Source organism: Mustela putorius, unplaced genomic scaffold, assembly GCF_011764305.1.
Source record: "Mustela putorius furo isolate JIRA1106 unplaced genomic scaffold, ASM1176430v1.1 tig00003853_pilon_pilon_pilon, whole genome shotgun sequence".
In the NCBI taxonomy this organism is placed as follows: domain Eukaryota; kingdom Metazoa; phylum Chordata; class Mammalia; order Carnivora; family Mustelidae; genus Mustela; species Mustela putorius.
The window spans coordinates 78,006,499-78,030,119 of NW_025422005.1; the positions used below are offsets into that span (position 1 = coordinate 78,006,499).

Genomic DNA, 23,621 nt, shown 5'->3' on the forward strand with positions numbered 1-23,621 from the left:
TCTGTTTTTATTCTCTCTATATTTTAAATCCTGTAAGATGATTTATAGTCTGTATTCATTTGAAGTTTTTCACTGACCTGAACCGAAGGCAGATGCTTAATGACTGAGCCACCCAGGTGCCCCTCAACATAGGGATTTTAAATAAAGTTGATAACATCATTTTCTGGATTGCCTGGGGGCTGTTTTCTTTGGGATAATGTTTGACATTTTGACCATATTGTCTTATTTTCTTATTATTTATGGCAAACATTGTATGTTAAAAATCACAGATAACTTGAGACCAAACTGATGTTATCTTCCTCCAGAACAGATTTCTCTTTGCTTTAGGCACATGATTTGTAGCAGTTCTAAATCACTTCATTCAGTGAGGGATTAAGATGATTTGAAGCTGTACTTCAGTCCCTGAAAGAGCCAGTTTCCTATTCATTCTTAGTGCTAGAGTTTGGTCCTTCTAAGTTGAGCTTGGAGGGAAGGGTTGCTAGTACCTCTTCCTTCTTGGCATTTCCCCAAGCTTTAATGCTTATTAGAAAAACAATGCTCAGGTTCTCAGTATCTGAATTGCTTCTTCTGGAATTAGTCACTGCCCTCTCTGGAATTACCTTCTCTAGAATCTCTGGCGTTGATTCTTGACTGCTTTGTTGGTCTCTGATGTTTTCAATCAAATGTGGGTATTTTCCCAGCTTTTTTTCAGTTCTCAGCAGGAGGAATGGTTAGAATTATTTTGTCTGCCATTTCTAGAAGTGGAATTCCCCATAATATATGTACGTGTATATGGGGTATGTGTGTGTGTGTGTGTCTATATATATATATATACTATATATATAGTATATATATATAGTATATATATATAGTATATATATATTATATATATATATTATTTGCTAATTTTAATTATTTTTTTGTATTTGCTAGTTTTAAAAGCTTTGATCACCAACACTTGTATAACATTTAGTAGTTCCCAGAGTTCTTTTGTATACATTTTCTCGTTTAATAAAGAAGTTATTAGTATCCCTTGATACAGGTTAGAAAAATTCTCAAAAGCAGGCATATGACTCAGTTCACATCGGCCCAATGACTGAGCCAATGCTCAAATTTAAATCTTCTAATAATTCTCAAGTCTAGTTTTTATTCTGCCATACCTCAGGTATGAATTTTTGTGCTTTAATGTTTATAGTTCTTATCAAAGAAGAATGTAAATTTATGACTTTGCTTTGTTTTGTTTAAAAACGTGATTTTAGCATGATCTCACCTTTCCACTGATAGATTCAAGTTCTCAGAACCAGATTAGAAAACGCATCGTACTTGAAAAGTTAAGTAAAGTGTAAGTATGTAATTGTCATTCTACTTTACAATATTTAAAGTTAACTTGGTATTTGTGGGTTCATAATTTATATTAATTTTTATCCTTGAATTTTGTAAGTTTGAAAAATAATTTGAAAAGTTACTTGAGAAGTTGAGGTTTTTAAAGATATCCTGCCAAGGAAATATTGAAATTTCGTCTTGTGTAGAAGATACACAAGCACATAATGAAGAGGAAGGTTGAGATTATGGGAGTAGAAAACTAAACTGTGTCACTTCCACTTCATAATCCAATGAAGTCAGGGAAAAAAATATCAAAGTTAAACCATTTAAATACTGATTTGTGGTATATGTGTCACATCAGTTTCACATGTGAATGAAACTTTATGAAGTTTTAACGGTCTGTTAACTCACTCTGCATACATATTTATAGAACCATTTCACACTCAGCAACTTAAGAGTTTTTGTTCAAGTCAACTTTGCACTTTAGTTTTAAACTTCCTGTGGTGGAAATTATTTTTCTTGTAATTAGCCCAGTCATAAATGACATTTAAAAATTGTAATCTTGGTTTGTCTTTCAAAGAAGTTTGAAATCTTTTTTCCAGAGATGTGAGGGCCATCTTGAACTTTTTAATCTCTATTTTCTTTCTTTAGCAGAAAAAATGGAAAGGTGTTTTCAGTCATTGTTTAAGGTCTGTATATGGATTAGGGGCACCTGGCTGGCTCTGTGGGTGGAGCGTGCAACTCTTGATCTCACTCAGGGTTGTGAGTTCGAGCCCCATGTTGAGTGTAAAGATTACTTTAAAATCTTTAAAAAATAAATAAATAAATAAGGCTGTGCTTATGGAGTAGTCTTAAATTTGTAGTAGTTCAATGGTAAGAAGAACATATTTTCTGGAAGCCTTCATATTTTGAGCAGCCTACTCCTCCAAGTTTTACATTTTAAGTAACTGTTTATTTATCGAGTTTCTCTTATGTTAGGCTCCTCCCAGATAATCTAAGTTTGTTATTAGTTTTGTCTTTTATATGGTCCTCATACTTAGACATTTGTTTGTCTAACAATTGGTTAGAAAACAGTAAAAGTCACTATATGTCTGATTCATAGGACAAGAAGATAACAATCCTTGATTGTGGTTACACAGGTTTTGAAAGTTAGGTTGGATTATTGATACTTATATGTATTTATTATTTGACAGAGATCACAAACAGGCAGAGAGGCAGGCAGAGATAGAGGAGGAAGCAGGCTCCCTGCTGATCAGAGAGCCCAATGTGGGGCTCGATCCCAGGACCCTGAGATCATGACCTGAGCCGAAGGCTGAGGCTTAACCCACTGAGCCACCCAGGGGCCCAAGAACTAAATTTAAGAAGAGGTAGAATAACTTGCAGAAACACACAAAAACAAAGTAATTATTGACATAGAGGATTTTTTTGGTTATTAATGAAAGCATTTCAGTTTTTTCTCACTATAAAAGTAAGACTTTTTAAAAATAATAATAGTAAAAGTAAGACTTTTTTAGTTTCTGATTGGAGCAAAACAGTTGTAAACAGCATTTTTTTTTAGATTATTGAAGAAAATAAAATATGTATTATGTATTAGATGATATTAAGAAATTGTTAATTTGGTTAGGTATGATAATTTTATTGCTATTATATAAGAAAATGCCCTTGTATTTAGAGATAGATAAATATTTAGGCGCCAAATGACTTGACATCAGGGATTTACTTGGCAAAAAAAGTTAAGAAGGAAAGAAAAAAATGAAATAAGTTTAGCAAAATAATTGGAAGTTGAATCTGGGAATAGATTTATGTGGTTATTGCTATTTTCTCCATTTTGAAATATATCTGAAACTTTATAATTTTATAATAAGTTTTAAAAAAAAAGTAATGCATGCTTATTGCAGAAGATTTAGGCAGTACAAAATGGTTTAAAGAAAGTAAAGATCATCTGTAATCCCACTGAGTAGTCACTACTATTAATATTTTGATATTTAACCCTGATGCATACATAATATATATGTATGTGTGTGTGTATTCATTTCCTTTGGTTTTCTCTGTTATAGTATAAACCCTGGGAGGAATGAAATACACTAAAACTCTGGGAGGAATGTTTGAAATATACTATCATGTATAGTGTCATTATATATAAGTTTTTATAAAAATGGGACAATACTACATATGCATTTTTCACTTAACACAACATGAATATCTGTCCGCGCTAAAAAATATAGATTCATGTTTTCATTTTAAAGGTTTGATTATATTCCACTGTATGTTTATATCATAGTTTATTTTGATTTTTCACTACTAAAAATACTTTTTGCAATAAGCATCTTTTTTATGTTTATCTGATTATTTCTTTAGGGGTTTTTCATAGTAAAACTGTTGGGTCAAAGAATATCCATATTTACAATGTTAACATGTATTGGCAAATTGCTCTCTAGAAATATATCAGTTTCTACTCCCACTGTAAGGATTTCATAAGGAGAAATAGGTCATACTCCTAAATTGGACAGTTTAGGGGGTCCAGTTCCTCTGGCCTTGTGTTCTTTCCATTTAATCTAATTATTTGAAAGTAAAGGTAAGAAAAACAAGTATAAGAATATAGGTAGCAGCCAGGATAATATTTTTCAGTGCCTCACACTGTACCATAGACTATATGGTGGAGTATATGGGATTAATATGAAATGTGAGTTCTCATGAGTTCTCATCAGTCAGAAGCTAGCTTAACTGCTTCTACCTAAAGGCCATTATTACTTATGGAAAATCCAGACTTAGGCAAGACTCAAGTAATATTTCTGTATAAATAAATTATATTTTAAAGGAAATGTAATTTTTTCTTTTCAGAGTCCCTGGACTTTTGGGGCCTCTTCAGATCACATTAGGAGATATTTCTGCACAACTTAAAAATCTTATCCGAACTTTCAGGTCAGTGTTAATACTAAAATTTTCCTTCTCAGTTTTTTGACTTCTTGTGATTGCCTTGAAGAATCCATAGAAAGACTGTGTTCCCTAATAATGTATCATAGCCCCCAACTCAGGAAATGAATGGGTAAACCCAGGGCCAACTGCTCCATCCTAGGAAATCCCGAGGGGGCTGGACTAATCAAAAGCATAGCTCCTGGCTGGGTTTGCCCACACTTTTGTTGAACAAACTTGGATATACTTGTCCCAAGAGAAGGCAATAACTAAAGAGACAAGAGTTTGAAAAAGACAAAGGGAAAGATTTATTTTGGGTGCCAGCAGCCAGGGGAGATGGCAAGTCTTAACAATCAGTCTCTCCACGCACAAGATGGACTCCTAGAGTTTTATGAGGAAAGATTTAGGAAGGTCCATGCAGGAAAGCAGCAGGGAGCATATGATCATGGATCAGGATCAGTATGTGGTCAGCCCATAATCGTGGGCAGGGAAGGACACATGTGGGATGTAATCCTCTAGGAATTCCTATCCTAGGTTTATTCCTAGGCATTTGCTATCATGGCTTTTCTGGTCCAGCAGTTTGGGTGTTCTGGAGCATTGCAAAACACCTTCATCAATGCCTCAAGAAAGTACAATAAGAAATAAGCACATTGGGTTTTAATTAAGACATGAGTTTTGTTAAGACTATGTTAAGTCTTGTCTAGTTCTGATTTTAACTGTTGGGTTCTATAGTTGAGCAAGAGGGCTTTCTAACAAAAACGTGAAAAAAGTGACTTACCTTCAGTGTCTTAGATCTAAGAATAGTATTCTGTTTTCTTCTCCACTAAACATCTTTTATTAAATGCAGGATCTTCTTTGCTCAAACCTTGATATAGTTAGTTTTGGATTGTTTATTTATAGAGTAGTCTAAAATTAAGAAGGAAAATGGTGTCTCAGACACAAAGGTGTTAGCCAGTAACATATTGAATCTTAGTGAATTAATAGATAGAGATCAAATGACCAGCACTGTGCTGCTACACACTATAGGCAATGCAGAAGAAGCACTATGCCCACCCTCAAGGAAGAACTCTCCTGTTAGAAAATAAGTTGAGCACAGTGAACAGTACAAAAACAGTGGGTAGTTTAATATTGAATTGTGTGGAATGGATTTGAAGTGATAAGAAGTATAAAGAAAGGAAGAAACAGAGCAGTTGAGATTTTTCTAAAACCATCATGGTGAAAATACCCAGACTAAGGCTGTGTTCTGTACCAAGAAGCATAAGGATAGGCCTCTAAACACCCTATCAGTAGAGGTGCACCAAATACACATTTTGGCCAAATGCCAGTGACCAGATATTAAAATCATTACTTGCCTATGACTGAAACTAGATAGCACCAAAATTGAACAAACTTCTAAATTAGAAGAATCATTTCATCCAGTAAATAATTATTAGGGTTTATTGTTATCAACAGTAGTAATAATATTTTAAAAGTTTAAAATTACACTACAGAAATTATTTCTTGATATTGTTAACTGTTAGATTTCTCTTACAGTCACTGTACTATATATCAGTAAAACCAAATAGCCATTCACTTTCAACCAACACCTTTAAAAACATCACTAACATTTTTGTGTGCCACGAAGTGATTCTGGAAACTGTTTTTCAATAAGATATATACTAGAAGGATCTAGGATTCATAGTTTAGGCAAATCTCAAAAACCTTATCTTCTGAGAGGATCATTTGTACCACTTTATATTTAAATATTTAGCCTTTATAGACTCAAGACTTCAGGAGTTGTTTTAAGACATTCTTGTAGATTCTTTTATTGTGAAGTTTGACTCAACAGAATGTGTTAAGGGTGCCTCAGTTTACTCTTAACAGTTTTGTCTTCACATTTTTATTATTTTCAAAGTATTTATTTATTTATTTGACACAGAGAGAGAGAGAACACAAATAGGCAGAGAGGTGGGGGTGGGGGGAAGCAGGCTCCCTACTGAGCAGAGAGCCTGATGCAGGGCTCCATCCCAGGACCCTGAGACCATGACCTGAGCCAAAGGCAGAGGCTTAACCCACTGAGCCACCCAGGCACCCCAACATTTTTATTTTGATTAAAGATTGTATTAAGATTATTACATGTCTATTTACATAATTTAGTACTTTTGCAGCTCAGGATATTTTGAAGTGATGTGATAAATTCATCATCGCAAGATTCTAAGAATTCCCCAATAGGCCATTTTCTTGAAGATTTATAACTTAAATGGCAGTAATTAAATAAAATTAAAATGTAGCCCTTAAAGCTGTTAACAAAAATTCAATCAAGTCAGTTTTTAAAGAGCTAATTGACTTTATTCAGTGATTAATGAAATAAGCAGAATTTCATCTAACAAATGGAAGGATGTTCAGAAGGGTTGTACAAAATAGAAGGCATTTGTAGGCAGAAATGGGACAGGACAAGGAAGTTATTAGGAAGAAAAAATTAAGGGATTGTTTCTCACAAGGTCACCTTCCCTTAGAGGGAAAGGCAGAGGGTCTTATCATGCAGATTACCTCCTTACTGGTTATCAGAAAATTCTAGACTGATGGGTTTAAAACTCCACTCCTGGGAGAGGCTAAAACTACAGTTAGGTCCAGGTGTTAAGTCTTGGTCTTAGCATAAGGGACTCCATTTGGGGGCCTGTTGTTCCTTTTTAACCATAGTAATTTTGTTTAATGTTGTGAATTCTGGTATATAGTAGAGTTCTGCAAAGATCGAATTAGTATAAAATCTTATCTCTATTATTCTGTCCTAACAATATTTGAATTTATATAAGCATTTTTTCCAGATACAGCATTCTCAAGAAAGTAGTCTATTTAATGTATTTGCTATTTGTATTAACTGTGATCTATTTTGCTTACTAATCAAAAATCTTTACTAATTATTTTACACATAAAATGAATGGTTTTCACAAGCATCATTGATGACTGCAACATTTTATTTTTCTGACTGACAAAAACCTATAAGGACATTTTTACTTCATCTAGAATGTTTAGGTTTGAAAGTGAATGTCCAGGTAATAACAGTATATCTAAATGACATGATTGTTCTGATTACTGAGATGGTTACTCTTATTAGATAGCATGGAAATGATGCAACTACAAGATCATTAATCACACACAAAAATAAGAAACCTTGATATTGTTTTTTAAATCTTTACTCTTTAGTACTTGCAGGTCAGAATCTATAGCTTCAATAAAAATTGCTTAAATTGGCTTTGCCACTTTTTAGGAAAATGTCAGTTATTTAGAGTATATAGAGTATCTCTGGTAAGATAACTCATGGGGTCTTCAGATTCTAGAAGGAACAACTTCAGAAGGTATGTGACTATTTGTGGGCTAGGACTTCTTCATGAAGTCTCTAAAAAAAAGTGCCATATTGATAACAGAGACCAATGTTGAGAGATCTTTTCAGTCAATACTGGCAGTGGAAAAAAGTTGACATAAATAACCGTATCCTTCCCTTTGAAATGATAATCAATAATAGGAACTTGTAAAACAGTGATTCTCAAACCAGTTGTGCATCAGAATTACCTGGGGAGCTTTTAACAACTACAGATGCCTGGCTCCACCCCTAGAGATTGAGTTTCATTTGATTAAGGGTTGGGCCCAGACATCAGTTTTCTTTAAAAGCCCCCCAGGTGATTCTAATGTGCAGCCAGAGTTGAGAGCCTCTTAGAACTTACACATAAAGTAGCTTTTTCAGCTCTTTCAAGAATCTTTCCCCTGTGAATAGAGCTGTCCTTTCCACTGAATTGCATCACAGTCATTTATCCACAATGTTATTTTTGATTTACCTGCCATAGTGGTTCCATCAGAAGTTGCTTGGTAAAGATTTACTGTCATCAGTAAATATCAGTCAAGATATTTTTCTGAATCTGGGGCACCTGGGTGGCTCAGTGGGTTAAAGCCTCTGCCTTCGGCTCAGGTCATAATCCCGGGGTCCTGGGATCGAGCCCCGCTTGGGCTCTCTGCTCGGCAGGAAGCCTGCTTTCTCCTCTCTCTCTGCCTGCCTCTCTGCTTTCTTGTGATCTCTGTCAAATAAATAAAATATTTTTTAAAAAAAAGATATTTTTCTGAATCTGATTTTAATTAAAATTATTTTTTTAAAGATTTTATCTATTTATTTGCCAGAGAGAGACACAGAGAGAGGGGGAACACAAGCAGGGGGAACAGGAGAGGGAGAAGCAGGCCTCCCGCCGAGCAGGAAGCCTGATGTGGGCCTTCATCCTAGGACCCTTGGATCATGACCTGAGCTGAAGGCAGCCGCTTAACAACTGAACCATCCAGGTGCCCTGAAATTGTATTTTGACACAAAAAGATCTTGTGTTTTCCTCAGTGCCTGAAACAGTGATACAGAGCAGGTACTTGATACATTTTTTGGTGGATGAGTAAATGAACTCATGAAATCCTAAATTTGGCTTAACTTTGGGAGATTCATGTATAGCAGGAAGGAATTTCTTTAAAAAAAGAAAGAAAAAGGAAAGGAATATACTTTTAATTGTTTTTGCCATGTTTTACATGCTTATCCTTTGACCCTTTTTGGTCATGCGCTAGATTCTGTTTTAGTTGCTCCAGACAAAGCAGTGAACAAAACAGACAAAATTCCTTCTCTCATGAAACTATTCTAATAGAATGAATATGTAAATATTTAAGAACAATACATGTACTATCATTATGAGATGATGTGCCCTTTCCCCTTTCTCATTCCGTTCTCTTCCTTTTCTCCCAGAAGCATGGAAAAGGATTGGTACTGAATAGGGGGAGGTAGTTGGGATTTTTTTGTCTGTGACAGATAGGTTGGTCAGGGAAGACCTTATGGAGAAGCTGCCATTTATAAAAAGAACTAAAAATTGGTAAAGAAGCAAGCCATCTTGCTCTCTGTGAAAATATATTAGGTACAGCAGGCCTGGTGTATTCATAAAATATTAAGGATGATAAGGAGGCTGGAGAAGTGAGCAGAGGCAAAGGTACATATAAATATGGTCAGAGAAGTGGGGGGCTCATGTGGTATAGATTATATAGGCCTTATAGCTGTGATCATTCATTCACTTTTATTCCAGGTGAGATGGAGAGCAATTGGTTGATTCTGAACAGAGGAATGATATGATCTGATATACATTTTTAATAACATCACTCTGCTGATTAAAGAATTACAATAGATGGGCAGAGGCAGGAAAACCATTTAGGATACTGCCTTGGTAATCTAGGCAAGAAATGAAGTGGAACAAGGTGAAAGCATTGGAGGTAATAAGTAATCAAATTCTCTTTTGAAGATAGTACTGTCAGGATTTGATGACTGGTTGGGCACAGGACGTCAAAGGAGCCAAAGTTAACCACAAGATTTTTGGCCTAAGTAGCTGGACTCTGGAAGGATTACATAGCCATTTACTGAGGTGGACCTATCTGCAGGAGGACCTGGTTTTGGCGGAAGATGAGGAACTCAGTTTTGGCCATACTAAGTTTTGAGATGCCTATTACATAGTCAAGTGGAAAGGTCAGGGAGACCATTAGATATAGAAGTCCAGAATTCAAGGAAAGGGTCCAGGCTAGAGATCATAAATATGAGAGCTGTCAGCACAAAGTTATCTAATATTTAAAGTTATGAGATTGGATAATAGCACCAAGGGAAGGAGCATATATAGAGGAAATGAGAGACCCAAGGGCAGAGGCCATGGAGTTATCCAAAATCAGAAGGTCTGAGAAAGAGTGCCAGTGAGAGGGAGGGAAATCAAGCAGGTGGAAAGCAGAAAAAGAAAGTGTCCCAAGGAGAAAGGAAGTATCATTTGTGTCAAATATTACTAATAGGTTAAGATGAGGACTGAGAAAGGTCCGTTGAATTTGGCAACATGGATGTCTTTTGTACATTTAGTCCTTACAAGAACTCTACAAGGTAGGTAGTATGTTGTTCCTGTTTTATTGAATTTTTAAAAAGTTTCATAGCTGTTAAATGTGTCCCAAGTACAGCCAAGTGACCGATCTGAGTATCAAACCCATGTGTCTGTCAGGGTTTTTTTTTTTTAAGATTTTATTTATTTATTTGACATCACAAGTAGGCAGGGAGGCAGGCAGAGTGAGAGGGGGAAGCAGGATCCCCACTGAGCAGAGAGCCTGATGCAGGGCTCGATCCCAGAACCCTGAAATCATGACCCGAGCCGAAGGCAGAGGCCCAATTCACTGAGCCACCGAGGCGCCCCTCTGTCAGAATTTTTAACCACTATAGTGTACTTTATATCTTCTGGACTTTTTAAATTTTTGAAAAACATTTTAACTATGGGAAAAATTCAGATTAATATAATAAAGATACACATATTCTCTACTCAATTAATAGATATTAATATTTTGTAATATTTGATCCAGATGTATATTTTTTAAAGAAAATATTAAAGGTTAAGTCAGTCATTCAGAAAAAATTAATTGAATGCCTACCTTGTTCTGGGCATTTGGAATAAATAATTGATGAGAAAAGAGTTAAGAAGGCAGAGTAGTAGGGGGACTGCTATGCTTGCCTCATCCCTCAAACACAGCTAGATAAATATCAAATTTTTCTGAACACCCAAGAAATCAATCTGAAGTAAATAGGTGAAGAACATATAGATTCCTGCCACAGGCCAAAAAACCAAACAGATAGTAAACAATAACTATATATGTTAGAAGGTGATAGTAGAAGGGTGCCTGGGAGGGGCACAGTCAATTGAATGTCGACTCCTGGTCTCAGCTCAGGTCTGATCTCAGTGTTGTGGGATTGAGCCCTATGTTGGGCTCCAGCCATGCTTTGGTCTCTGAGCTCAGCCTGAAGTCTGCTTATGTTCCCCTCCTCCACACACACTCTTTCCGATGTAAATAAAATAAGTCTTAAAAAAAGAAAAAGTGATAACTGGAATAGGAGAAAAAAATATATAGCTGGATATGGGAGTCAGGAGTCTGGGCATAGGAAGTGGAAGGAATCTTCACTTCTTTTTTTTAAGATTTATTTATTTGAGGGGTGCCTGGGTGGCTCAGTGGGTTAAAGCCTCTGCCTTCAGCTCAGGTCATGATCCCAGAGTCCTGGGATCGAGCCCCGTATCCTGCTTTCTGCTCAGCGGGGAGCCTGCTTCCCCTTCTCTCTCTGCCTGCCTTCCTGCCTACTTGTGATCTCTGTCTGTCAAATAAATAAATAAAATCTTTCTTAAAAAAGATTTATTTGAGAGAGAGAAAACCTGCACATGTGAGCAGAGGGAGAAGGAGAGACTCTCTATCCAACTCCCCACTGAGCATAGAGCCCTACAAGAGGGGTTGATCTCACCACTCTGAGATCATGATCTGAACCAAAATCAAGAGTTAGATGCTTAACCATCTGAGCCACCCAGGTGCCCCTAGAAGTTTCACTTTTTAATGTGGTGGTCCAGATAGCCTTATCTTTGCTGAAGGTGGCAAGAAAACTAACCTGGGGAAGATAGTTTCAGACAATGGAATAACCAATGCAAAGGCCCTGACGTGAATTCCCCTTTGTTCTCTTTCCCAATCCATTCTCCTTCCCTCCTCCAGAAGCAACTGATACTGTGAATTTGCTACATGTCTTTCTAGTCTTTGTTTTTATACTTCTACTTGTGTGTATCCATAAATAATACTGAGTTATTGTCTGTTCTTGAGTTATATAATGTGATACCATACTTGCTGTCTTCCAAATTGTGATGAACAAAATACGTAAGTCTAGTTCATTCATCATTTTGACTTTTCAACATTCCATAAAAATGCCACAATTTATGATTTTTTCCTATTACAAGCACATTAACTACCTTTATACATATCTCCATAAACATAAGTGAGAGTTTGTTTAGGGTTTTTATCTAGAAGTGAAATAGTTGAGCTGTTCATAAGCATTTCAGCTTTATTAGATATTGCCAAATTGTTGTTTGATTGCTCACATCAAGTAGATTAAAAATGCTATTCATATTCTCACCAACCTTTGGTGTTATCAGTATTTTATTTTTGCCAATGTGATGGAGTGAATTATTGCTTTTATATTTTATATTATTGCTTTTATATTAGTATTCCAGATTACTAGTGAAATTTAACTCTTATTCAATGTTTGCTGGTGAAATTAAACTCTTATTCAAATATTTACTGACTGTTCAACTTTCCTCCTCCGTAAATTGCCTGCTTATATCCTTTGTCTATTTGTTTATTGGCTGGGTTTTTTTAAAAGACTATGTTTTAAGAGCAGTTTTAAGTTCGTAGCAAAATTGAGAAAAAGGTCCAGAGATTCCCTTTAATACTCCTTGTCCCCACATATGCGTAGCCTCCCCCATTTGCAACCTCCCAACCAGAGTTACACATTTGCTGCAGCTGATGAAGCTACATCGACATCATTGTCACCCAGAGTCCACCATTTACATTAGAGTTCATTTTTGGTATTATATAATCTATAGGTTTGGATGACTGTATGACACGTACCTATCATTATAGTATCATTCACTGCCCTAAAGCACCTCTGTGCTCCACCTATTTGCTACTTTTCCCCACCCCCATTCCACAACCCTTAGCAACCACTGATCTTTTTATCATCTCCATAGTTTTGCCTTTTCCCAAATGTCATATAGTTGGAATTATATGGCATGTAGCCTTTTTAGACTGGCTTCTTTCACATAAGTAATATGTATATAAAGCACCTCCATTTGGGACACGTGGGTGACTCAGTCTGTTAAATGTCTGCCTTCAGCGCAGGTCATGATCCTAAGGTTCTGGGATTGAGTCCCATGTCAGGCTCCTTGCTTGGTGGGGAGCCTGCTTCTCCCTTTGCCTGCCATTCCCCCTGCTTATGCACTTGTGTGGTCTCTCTCTCTCTCTCTCTGACAAGTAAATCAAAATCTGTAAAAAAATAAAATAAAGCACTTCCACGTCTTTTTGCATCTTGAGAATGTAGATCTTTAGGGCTGAGTAATATTCCATTATTTGGATGTACCACAGTTTATTTTCTATTCGCCTACTAAAGGACATTTTGGTTCCTTCTAAGTTTTGGAAGTTGTAAATAGAGTTGCCATAAACATCTATGCACAGGTTTTTTATAGTCATAAGTTGTTGGCTCCTTTGGGTAAACACCAAGGAACATGATTGCTGATCAGATGATGGAGTATGTTTAGTTTTATAAGAAAGCGACAAACTCTTCCAAAGTTGGTATACTGTTTTGCATTCCTGTCAGCAATGAATAAGAGTTCCTGTTGCTCCACATCCTTACTACAGAGCCAAACATTTGACCAATGTGATAATGATGTCAGTGTAGGTTTATCATTTGTAGCAAATGTATGACTCTTGTGGATGGATTTTGATTCAGCATTTGGTTTTGTCAATGTTCAAGATTCTGGCCATTGCGATTGGTATATAGCAGTATCTCAGTTTCATTTTTTATTGCAGTTCTCTTATGAGATACTAAGTGGAGCATCTTTTCATCTGCCTTTTTGCCATTTGTTTATCTTTGGTGAGATGTCTGTAAAGGTGTTTGGCCCATTTTTTAATTGGGCTATTGTTTGCCTATTATTAAATTTTAAGTGTTCTTTGTCTATTTTGGTAACAGTCCTTTATCAGATATCATTGGCTGTCTTTTTTTTCTTACTGATTTATATCATTTTTTATTTAGAGCAGTTTTTCCAAATGGTTTTTGAGAAACTAAGTTGACTACAGTGTATTTTGTTATCAACTGCTAAGTGTTAGAATTAATTTAATTTTTTAAAAGTTTTTTTTTAATTTAAATTCAGTTAATTAACATATAATATAATATTGGTTTCAGAGGTAGAGTGATTCATCAGTCTTATATAATAACCAGCACTCACTATAGCACATAACCTCCCCAATGTCTATCACCCAGTTACCCCATCCCTCCCTCCCCCACACCTCCAGCAACCCTCAGTTTGTTTCCTGTGATTAAGAGTCTCTTATGGTTTGTCTCTCTCTTTGATTTCATCTTGTTTTATTTTTTCCTCTCTTCTGCTGTGATCCTCTGTTCTGTTTCTTAAATTCCGCATATGAATGATATCATATAATTGTCTTTCTCTGATTGAATTATTTTGCTTAGCATAATGCCCTGTAGTTCCATCCTCCACTGCAAATGGCAAGATTTCTTTTTTTTTTTTTTTAAAGATTTTATTTATTTATTTGTCAGGGATAGAGGGAGAGAGAGCGAGCGAGCAAACACAGGCAGACAGAGAGGCAGGCAGAGGGAGAAGCAGGCTCCCTGCCGAGCAAGGACCCCGATGCGGGACTCGATCCCAGAACGCTGAGATCATGACCTGAGCCGAAGGCAGCCGCTCAACCAACTGAGCCACCCAGGCATCCCAAGATTTCATTTTTTGATGGCTGTAGTATTCCATTGTGTATATATATATATATATACCACGTCTTTATTCATTCATCTGTCAGTGGACATCTGGGGTCTTACCATAGTTTGGCTATTGTGGACATTGCTGCTATAAACACTGGGGTGCTGGTGCACCTTCGTATCATAAAACTCTTTTTGTTAAAGACTTAGTCTTGTAATTTATTGTCAACTCTTACTGTAAATTATGGGTTATGACATCCCTTCGGTGCCTGCTGCCAACCTAGCACAAGGTAGGAAGGTGAAAAAGATGAATTAAAATTAGAAATTGCCGGGCGCCTGGGTGGCTCAGTGGATTAACCTGCTGCCTTCTCAGGGTCCTGGGATTGAGTCCCGCATCGGGCTCTCTGCTCAGCAGGGAGCCTGCTTCCCTCTCTCTCTCTCTCTCTGGCTGCCTCTCTGTCTACTTGTGATTTCTCTCTGTCAAATAAATAAATCTTTAAAAAAAAAAATTAGAAATTGCCTATTAGTTTGTTAATTTAAATGAAAAAATTTATTGGGGGAAAATACAGAAGATAATGGTTACAGGGAACTGTTGTGTATATTTTAATAAACCATGCAGTTTAGTTGCTCATATTGTTCCTATATTCCCATCATGTCTAACAGTAACATTCTTATAAATTGCTATAAATATATAGAAGTGGAGCTGGAGCACTTTCTTTTAAGATGGTCATTATCAGGGGCACCTGGGTGGCTCAGTGGGTTAAGCCTCTACCTTTAGCTCAGGTCCTGGAGTCGAGGCCCTGCATTGGGCTCTCTGCTCAGGAGGGAGCTTCCCCCTCTCTCTCCACCTGACTCTCTGCCTAGTTGTGATCTCTGTCTGTCAAATAAATAAATAAAATCTTTAAAAAAAAAAAAGATGGTCATTATCAGCTGCTGAAGATTAAGCCACAGTTCTGTACTGCTGACTCCTATCAAACATAAAAAGAAAGTAGTGCTCTTTAAGACATAATGTCATAAATATGATTTTATTTAAAAATAGATAGTTTGTGTATTTAAAGATAACAATTCTTTGGTAAACTTTATCTTTCTATCTTACAGATTAACAAATAGAAATATTATACACAAACCTGCAGAGTGGACCTTAATTGCTGTGGTGTTGCTGTCATTGTGAGTACTCCTTCAGATTTCAATTCTAAATACTAAATAGGATTTTAATTCGGGGAAAAACCAAGTTATTCATTGATTTTATAAGCATATTTAGAAAATGTACCTCTATTTTGTACCTTGCTTTCCTTTAGTATGTGATGAAATAACTTTCATGTAAAGCGATATGCCAATATTTTGATAAGCTTTAATTATTCTCTTTATCTTTTTTACCATCTTTTCTTCTGAGGGCCTTTTTCTTCACAAGTATTATTTGTTATCTTTTGAAAGAGGAGATCATCTCCATGTGGAATATATATGGAATAGTCCTTTAATTTCATTTTTAACAATGCATTTTGAGGGGGGCACCTGGGTGGCTCAGTGAGTTAAAATCTCTTCCTTCGGCTCAGGTCATGATCTCAGGGTCCTGGGATCGAGCCACGCATTGGGCTCTCTGCTCAGCAGGGAGCCTGCTTCCTCCTCTCTCTCTGCCTTCCTCTCTGCCTATGTGTGATTTCTGTCTGTCAAATAAATAAATAAAATCTTTAAAAAAAAAAAGCATTTTTTTAACATTGAATGGGTCTCATTATTTATAACTGTAGTTTTTTTTTTTTTAAAGATTTTATTTATTTAACAGAGAGAGAGATCACAAATGGGCAGAGAGACAGCCAGAGAGAGAGATGAGGAGAAGCAGGCTCCCTGCTGAGCAGAGAGCCCAATGCGGGACTCGATCCCAGGCCCCTGGGATCATGACCTGAGCCGAAGGCAGAGGCTTAACCCACTGAGCCACCCAGGCGCCCCTATAACTGTAGTTTTACCAACATATTTAATGCTATTTCATTTTTTAACATATTTTATTATTAATAGCTTTGGAAAGGTTTTAATATCCAAACTAATACACATCTTTAAAATCAGACAGGTGTAAAGGAACTCAAGTAGGTACTACACAAGCATATATAAAACATTTAATACTCATTCACCTTTTAAGAAATCACTAGTGGTTTCTAAAGCTGTCTTTCAGTAGGGTTAAAGCCATCTAGTAAGTGTAGTGTTTTTCAGCTTGAATTGCAAGTCTTCTTTTGAGGACCATTCATTACTGCATTACTGTTGCTACTTGGTGCTTGTTAGGTCATTGAAGCCCATAGGACATTGAATACTTACTGGACACACAGGTCAAGATGTGTTATGAGCCAACCTCATAGCATCTCCAGCCCTGCTTTCTCTTTCTTTGATATTTCTTCAGTCTGACATGTTGCTCTGGCTTCACTGTCCCAAGGAAGGCTGTGCTGGGAGGCATTAGAGTAGGCTTCAGTGAGCCAGCATCTGTGTCACCCAGCCAGATACAACTCACATGATTCATTAAATCAGAACACAGAAAATAACTTTACTTGAATGCCCTGATATAAATTTTTTATCAACCATAAGAACAAATCTTTTGTCATTTCTACTATTCAGTGTTCCAGTTGAATTGGTTATTTGTGAAACAGATCTTAGTAATTTTTTAGAAAGTTCTTTCCATTTTATGAAATTTGTAAATATTTTGGTCACTAGCAGAAAAAAATATCAGTATCTCTGCTCACCCACCATATCCTATGCCTGCCAATAAACCCTCATAGATAACTGTTTAACTGTACTTCTGCAATTCATTATTGTAAAGAGGAAGTAACTTTTTTGGTTGACAAGTCACAGGCCTGTGCCAAGCAGTAATCTCAGAATCTTGCTTTCTAAGCCAGTAACTGGAAATATTATCTTAATGAGCAGCTGCTTACTGAGTATGCCATTAAAATTTCAAGTGATTATTCCACACAAAAATAAACTTCTAGTGTTTGATTTTAATAAAGGTCCCCATATGGCACAAAAAATTGAAAGCTTTGCTAATCCTCTTAGGCACATTTTGACTTCCCTAACTTTGGATATAGTATAGGGAACCTCTTAATTCAAGGGTCAATGACCCATAAAAATAGTAACTTTATTGAAGTTAAGAAACAGACTGCGCACATCTTACTTGTATTGCATGTTGAACGTTATGTGGTCAGTCTTGAGGTAGCAGTAAACACTGACTAGTTCCTTTTGTCATTCACCTTGTATCCTTCTCTTTCATTATACATTAACCCATAGCTAGAACTGTCCATCTTTCTCCTGGTCTTTGGTCCTTTTGTTGCCTGCACAGCTAAAATCCTGTCCAGTTAGGGCTCCTCTGACTTCTTTTTTAAAATCCTTGGTCACTGTAGACACCAAATCAGCTGAAACTTTCTTGGTTTTTGCCTTTCAGGTATTATTTTCTCAATAACTTTTGCCATTGACCCTCCCTGCAGGTTATTCCTGATCCCTTCCATTCTGCATTGCACCTTCTATGTCCTCACGGACTGAATCCCCTTATTCTTTGGTCATCAACTTCTAAGACTTTTGTCTCCTGTCCCAGTATTATTTACTTCCTCTTTTCTCAGAAAGTTCCCTTTAGCTTTTCATTTTCTTCCCCCAAAGAATCTCTGGCTGAACTCGTAAGCCCCTTCATTCTCAGCTTTGTCCTTTTGTTCTTTTAGAGTAAAATTACTTTACGAGATGGGGATAAAATTAAAATAGGTAAATACTAATCCTATTGACTAAAGTATAATTATACTTCATATTTGTAGCCCTCTTTCTGCCCACTTAGAGTTCACAGTTACTTTTTGGGAAAGACAGTTTGTTGTTGTTGCAAGAAAAAGCAGGCTTGATGGCCAACATTGGATAAAGAATCTTAAGCACAGTGAAAAATATGGAGACCTTAGACACCCAAAGAGACATGCACATAAAAGGAGAAAGGAAGTAAAATACTCAAACATACTTGTAGAACAATAACCACCCTCCTCAGCCTTTTAATTTATTGCTGCTAAGATTGAACATAGGCATACATGGGATTATCTTTTTTTTTAATAATTTTTCTATGATTGGAAAACCTTTGCATCTACTCTCAAATTTCCAGTGGAATTTTTTTAGTCATTGCTTGCAGTTGTTTCTGGAATTCATGTTAAAAGTAAACTTCTTTTAAATCTTTATAGCTAGGAAAAAGATTCTGAATGGCAGTTACAGTCACTGTAGATGAATATAAAGAGATAATTTGTTAAGTATTGTATAACAGTGCTACTACTCTTTGTATATGAACATTGCAGTGTTTTGTTATTATTAGCACTTGTTTAATGTATGAAAGCTATATCAAAATTCCTCTCGAGAACTACTTAGAAAATATACATTTTCTTAGCATTTTTGCTATACTGGCACCAGTCTTAACTCTTGTTAGAGGGAAAAAAGATCAATATTTTGAGCAAAATGTGGCAGTCCAGAAGAATGAAAGAGGGCTGGTTCTTGAATTTTCACATCTGTATTAATAGTAAATCTGATGTTTCTGTGGCATATCATCTTTTCCTCCTAATTTCCCTTGCAATTTCACAGATGTATTAACATTAGAAAAATTTAAACCACAATGTTTAATCTGTTAGTGTATACTGATGGGAACTGTATACCCATATAATCTGAGGAAGGAATTGATCAAATCAAATTATACACTTCATCTTTGCGCCCCCAATGAAATATAATTCTATATAAAAATACATCATGACCTATTCCCATTTCATTTAGATTTCTCCATATGACTCGAATGGCCTATATGACTACAACATTTTTGGATATTTATCCTTTGTACTCAGACCTTAAATAGTTGTCAAGAGCACACAGAAAGACCTTTTAAATCAGAGCTTCAACAGTATACATTTATTTAACAGTGAAGGAATTAATTTCCCTTTAGTCCTTTCATATTTATTAAATAAATGTTATAATTAGCAAAGATTCTGAAGTACTCCTTACATAGAACATATGTAACACTGATAATTGACCCCGTATTTTTTTGTTTTGTTTTGTTCTAAAGGTTTTGTTTTTTGTTTTTGTTCTTGTTTTTGTTTTTGAGAGAGAGAGAGAACAAGCAGGGTGGGGGGATAAAGGTTGATGGGGAGAAAGAATCAGATGCCCTGCTGATCAGGGAGCCCAATTTGGGGCTTAATCCCATGACCCTGAGATTATGACCTGATCTGAAGGCAGACATTTAACAACTGAGCCACCCAGGTGCCCCCTTTTTTTGCTTTTTAATAACTCATTAGAAATGCAGTAAAGTAGCCAGGTAATTGGTGTTATTGCTTAAGCACTTGCTTATAGTAATTTTTTTTACCTTAGTTGAACTTTATCAGACTTTACTCTTACATACTATATGTTGAAATAATAGAGTTGAATCTGATTTTCCCACAAATATTCTAGTATTAACCTCTTTCCATTGTCTTGATGCTTGATTTTTTATAAAGATGTATTTAAATGTATAGACAGTCTGCTATAAATATTTTAGTGCCTGTATACTCTATTGTGTAAAGCTAGTTAATGTATTTATATAATTTTGATGTGTTTGTATACCAAATTAGCAGGCATAATAATTAATTACATTAAAGTACATTTTGTGATACCTCATTTGTCTTTATATTCCTCATAATTCTCATCCTTCTCCTAATAGAGGAAAAGCAGAAACTGTAGAATCGTTTTTCATCATGGTCTCAGTACTCAGGATAGTTTCTTTTGGAATATTTTGACTGGTATTCTAAGAAGATTTTATAGCCATAGGACAACCCCCATCAGCGTGATCCCTTTTCTCCTTTTCCTCTTCCCTTTGTTCTTCGTTTTCCCAGTCTTCTTTGACCTCTCATATTTCAGCCTATGACACAAGAGGGAACTCTGTAGATGTTGACTGAGAGCTGAGGAAGTCTAGAGAAAGATCCAGACTAACAGCCAAGGGGAGACCATATAGAGGGCTGTGGAGAAGCAATTAACTATAGAGAAGCAGATTAATTAAATTAAGGCCTAATTTACTTTATGTGTGGCCCACGTGCCAGAAATGGGAATCTGTTTCCCCACTGACTTTGCATATTTAAAATGGAACTTTTCCACCAAAACTAATCTTTGTAAATAGCCACTACTTTGTATTATGACAATCTGTGGTTAATTGTAGCATAGGAGTTGAATGTCTTTTAGTGGGTAGCCAGAGAATGGGGTAAGTGTTGTTCCATGGGAATGATTTGATTATCTAACAAAGGAGATGAATACTTTGTATTACTTAGAGAAGGTAGGGTGACTTGTGGTAGTCTAACATGGATACATGCTATTGCTAGTTTAATGCCTTTGATGTTCTCTAATGGAAAGCTTTCAAGATCATCTCCAAAAATGTCTACTTTCATTTTATTTATCTGAACTGTCTGTTTCCAGTGAACTGTGGCCCACTTCCTAGGCAGAGACCATGCAATAGTTTATTCCCCCTAAAAGCTTTCAGTATTCCCATCGTTTAGGGAGTAGCATGTTAAGTCCTAAGAAATGGTATTTAAACAAGCTCAACTTGACCATGATCACTAAACGAAAGCCTTCACTGGATATGGGCAGCCACTTTAGGTAACCATCATACAGATAGACACTTAGGAGAGTCACGTCCCTAGGGTACCAGGCATGAATAGAAAGATGTGACTAAGGCTTTTTGCCTCGGCAGATTGTTTTTTTAGCCCACATCACTAATTTCCTTACAAAGTTTGTGAGCATACCATGAAAAACGAAGAGATGATTCCTTAGAAATTTATTGGTTTTCAGAAGTATTCCAAGGCCTTTCTTCTAACGTTTCCAGTTTGGTTCTGAATAGCTGAGACCATAATGGCAGGTCATTGAAATAACTTTTTATTTTTCCTTATAATTATGGAATTTTTAATATTTAATTGAGTTTTTATTGAGATATAAATTCATTTAACATGAAATTCACCATTTTTTTTTTACTATGAAGTTAACTTTTTAAATTTTTTTTTAAATTTCTTTTCAGTGGAAATTCACCATTTTAAAGTGAACCCTTCACTCATTTTTAGTATATTCACTATATTATGTAATGGTCATCACTGTCTAATTCCAGAACATTACCATCACCCCAAAATGAAACCTCATATCTGTTAACTTAGTCCCAATTTCCTCTTCTTTCATCCCCTAAGCAACCACTAATCTACTTTCTGTATCTATGGATTTACCTGTTTTGAACATTTTATACAGATGGGATGATATAATATGTGGCCTTTTTTATGTCAGGCATCTTTCACTTAACATGTTTTCTAAGTTCATTAATGTAGCACATAAAAGTACTTCATTCCTTTTATGTCTTGAGTAATATTCCATTTTATAGATATACCACATTTTATTTATACACTAATCAGCTGATGGACATTTAGGTTGTTTCTACTTTTTGACTATTGTGAACATTTGTGTGCAAGTTTTGGTATGAACATGTGTTTCGGTTCTCTTGTATATATACCTGAAAGTAGAGTTACCGTCATATGTTAGCTTCTTTGTTTAATCTTTTGAGGAACTGCTAGCCTGTTTTCCAAGGTGGCTTCACCATTTTAAATTTCCACTGAGGGCTCCATAAATGTAACTGTAAAGGTCTTCTCTTCTTACCTCATACCCAGTAGTCATGTTAGAGGCTTATATTTGCAGTTTTTCTAAAACTTAACATGCCTATTTTGAGTGATTTTAGATCTTCATGGACTTGTAATATCAATTTGTTATGTTTTAGGAATTTTTCCTTAATATGCAAAACAACTACTTAGGACCCCCCCACCCTTTCAGAAAGAGTGTGGTGTTGAATTATAAGACCATATAAATTGAATGTCTGAATCAACACGTGTGGTTTTGTTTTGTTTTGTTTTTTTTTATTTCTCAGTATCCATAAAATTCCTTTTTGTTTGTTTGGTTTTTTTCTTGTGTAAATCTTGGATTTATCTTGCAGTGTCTACTATCACAGTACCATTGTCATTGTGAAGTTTAAGTATTTGTTTACTGAGGATTAAATAATAATTGAACTATTTCTAACCTCCCTCCCCCATACATTGCTGAGAGTTTATAAAAGAAAAATATATTTTTAAATTGAAGAAATTTTACTCTGCGAATCCAGATATTTTCTAAAGAAAAAATACTTGTTTAAGTTTTAACCAAAGCCAGTGATTTTTTTCTCCTCAGAATTCCTCATATTTTTGACAATTTTATAATATTAGTGTTTTTAACCACAAGTAGCTGAGAGTCCCCAGCTTCAGGCCACAATGCATATTAAATCACCAGGGATCCTCAACAAAAAGATGTTCCCTCTTGCTTCTCATCCCCAGCAGGAATAGTGACAGCACTGGTGACTTGTAGGTAGCAAGCACATGGCCCTTGCCAGTCACAGGCTTTACTTGAGGAGTCCGTTTCTGTATCTACCAATGATATTTTCACATCCTGATGGAGTTCACTGATCACTGAGAGGACAGGCCTGGGGAGGCTAGGAAGCTAGAGTCTTAGAGGCATTGTTATCCCTAGCCTCAGGGTTCTGCACTGTAAGAATGAAGTAATGTTGCATATGGACACCACTGGTTGGTTCCATTTCAATGTTAGAGCTTTGAAAAAAAAAAGTTGCAACCACTCTTCTGAGAGAATTGTTACATAGCAACAATTATGAAGAAAAGCTTTCCAACTCTCATCTACAAAATTGCTCTTAGAGATCTATCACAAGCAGGATTTAGATATAAAGTTTAAAGTCACTACAGCCCAGCCCTTTAAACAAACCTGTGTAATATATCACTACGAAGTGAGTTACAAAGAACTTGTTTGCTTTGAATTAGAAATATCAATGGAAAGCATCCCTGCTTCCTTATTAATAGGTAATCCTAAAGCACTAAATACAAACATTATCAGGGCATAAACCATCTGGTATAAGAAAAACATTTTATTTTATTTGGCTAACATAGTCTTTTATAATCAAAGTTTTTAATCTCCATTTCCTAGATAATAGCTATGAAGTAGAAAGCCCATAATGACATATTTCTTCATGGTACATTCTTCTTTTTTTCTTTATTTTTCTTGGAAGTCCTTAATAGTTAAA

General features: G+C 35.9%; 1 protein-coding gene across 6 annotated transcripts in view; it reads left to right on the top strand.

Moving 5' to 3' along the window:
* RPAP2 (RNA polymerase II associated protein 2) overlaps positions 1-23,621 on the top strand; it is an 83,262-nt gene that overhangs the window by 31,017 nt on the left and 28,624 nt on the right. For 4 of the 6 annotated variants that reach the window (XR_006601820.1, XM_045064849.1, XM_004752597.3 and 1 more), the window contains 3 exons: positions 1,239-1,321; positions 4,144-4,224; positions 15,623-15,691. Coding sequence is in view for 4 of the 6 variants with exons in the window: in XM_045064849.1 (XP_044920784.1) it covers positions 1,239-1,321; positions 4,144-4,224; positions 15,623-15,691 (233 nt within the window). In the remaining 2 variants the exon portion in view is untranslated. Of the gene's footprint in view, positions 1-1,238; positions 1,322-4,143; positions 4,229-15,622; positions 15,692-23,621 lie in introns of those variants that run through there. The other 2 variants (XR_006601821.1, XM_013056151.2) reach the window with 2 other exon arrangements.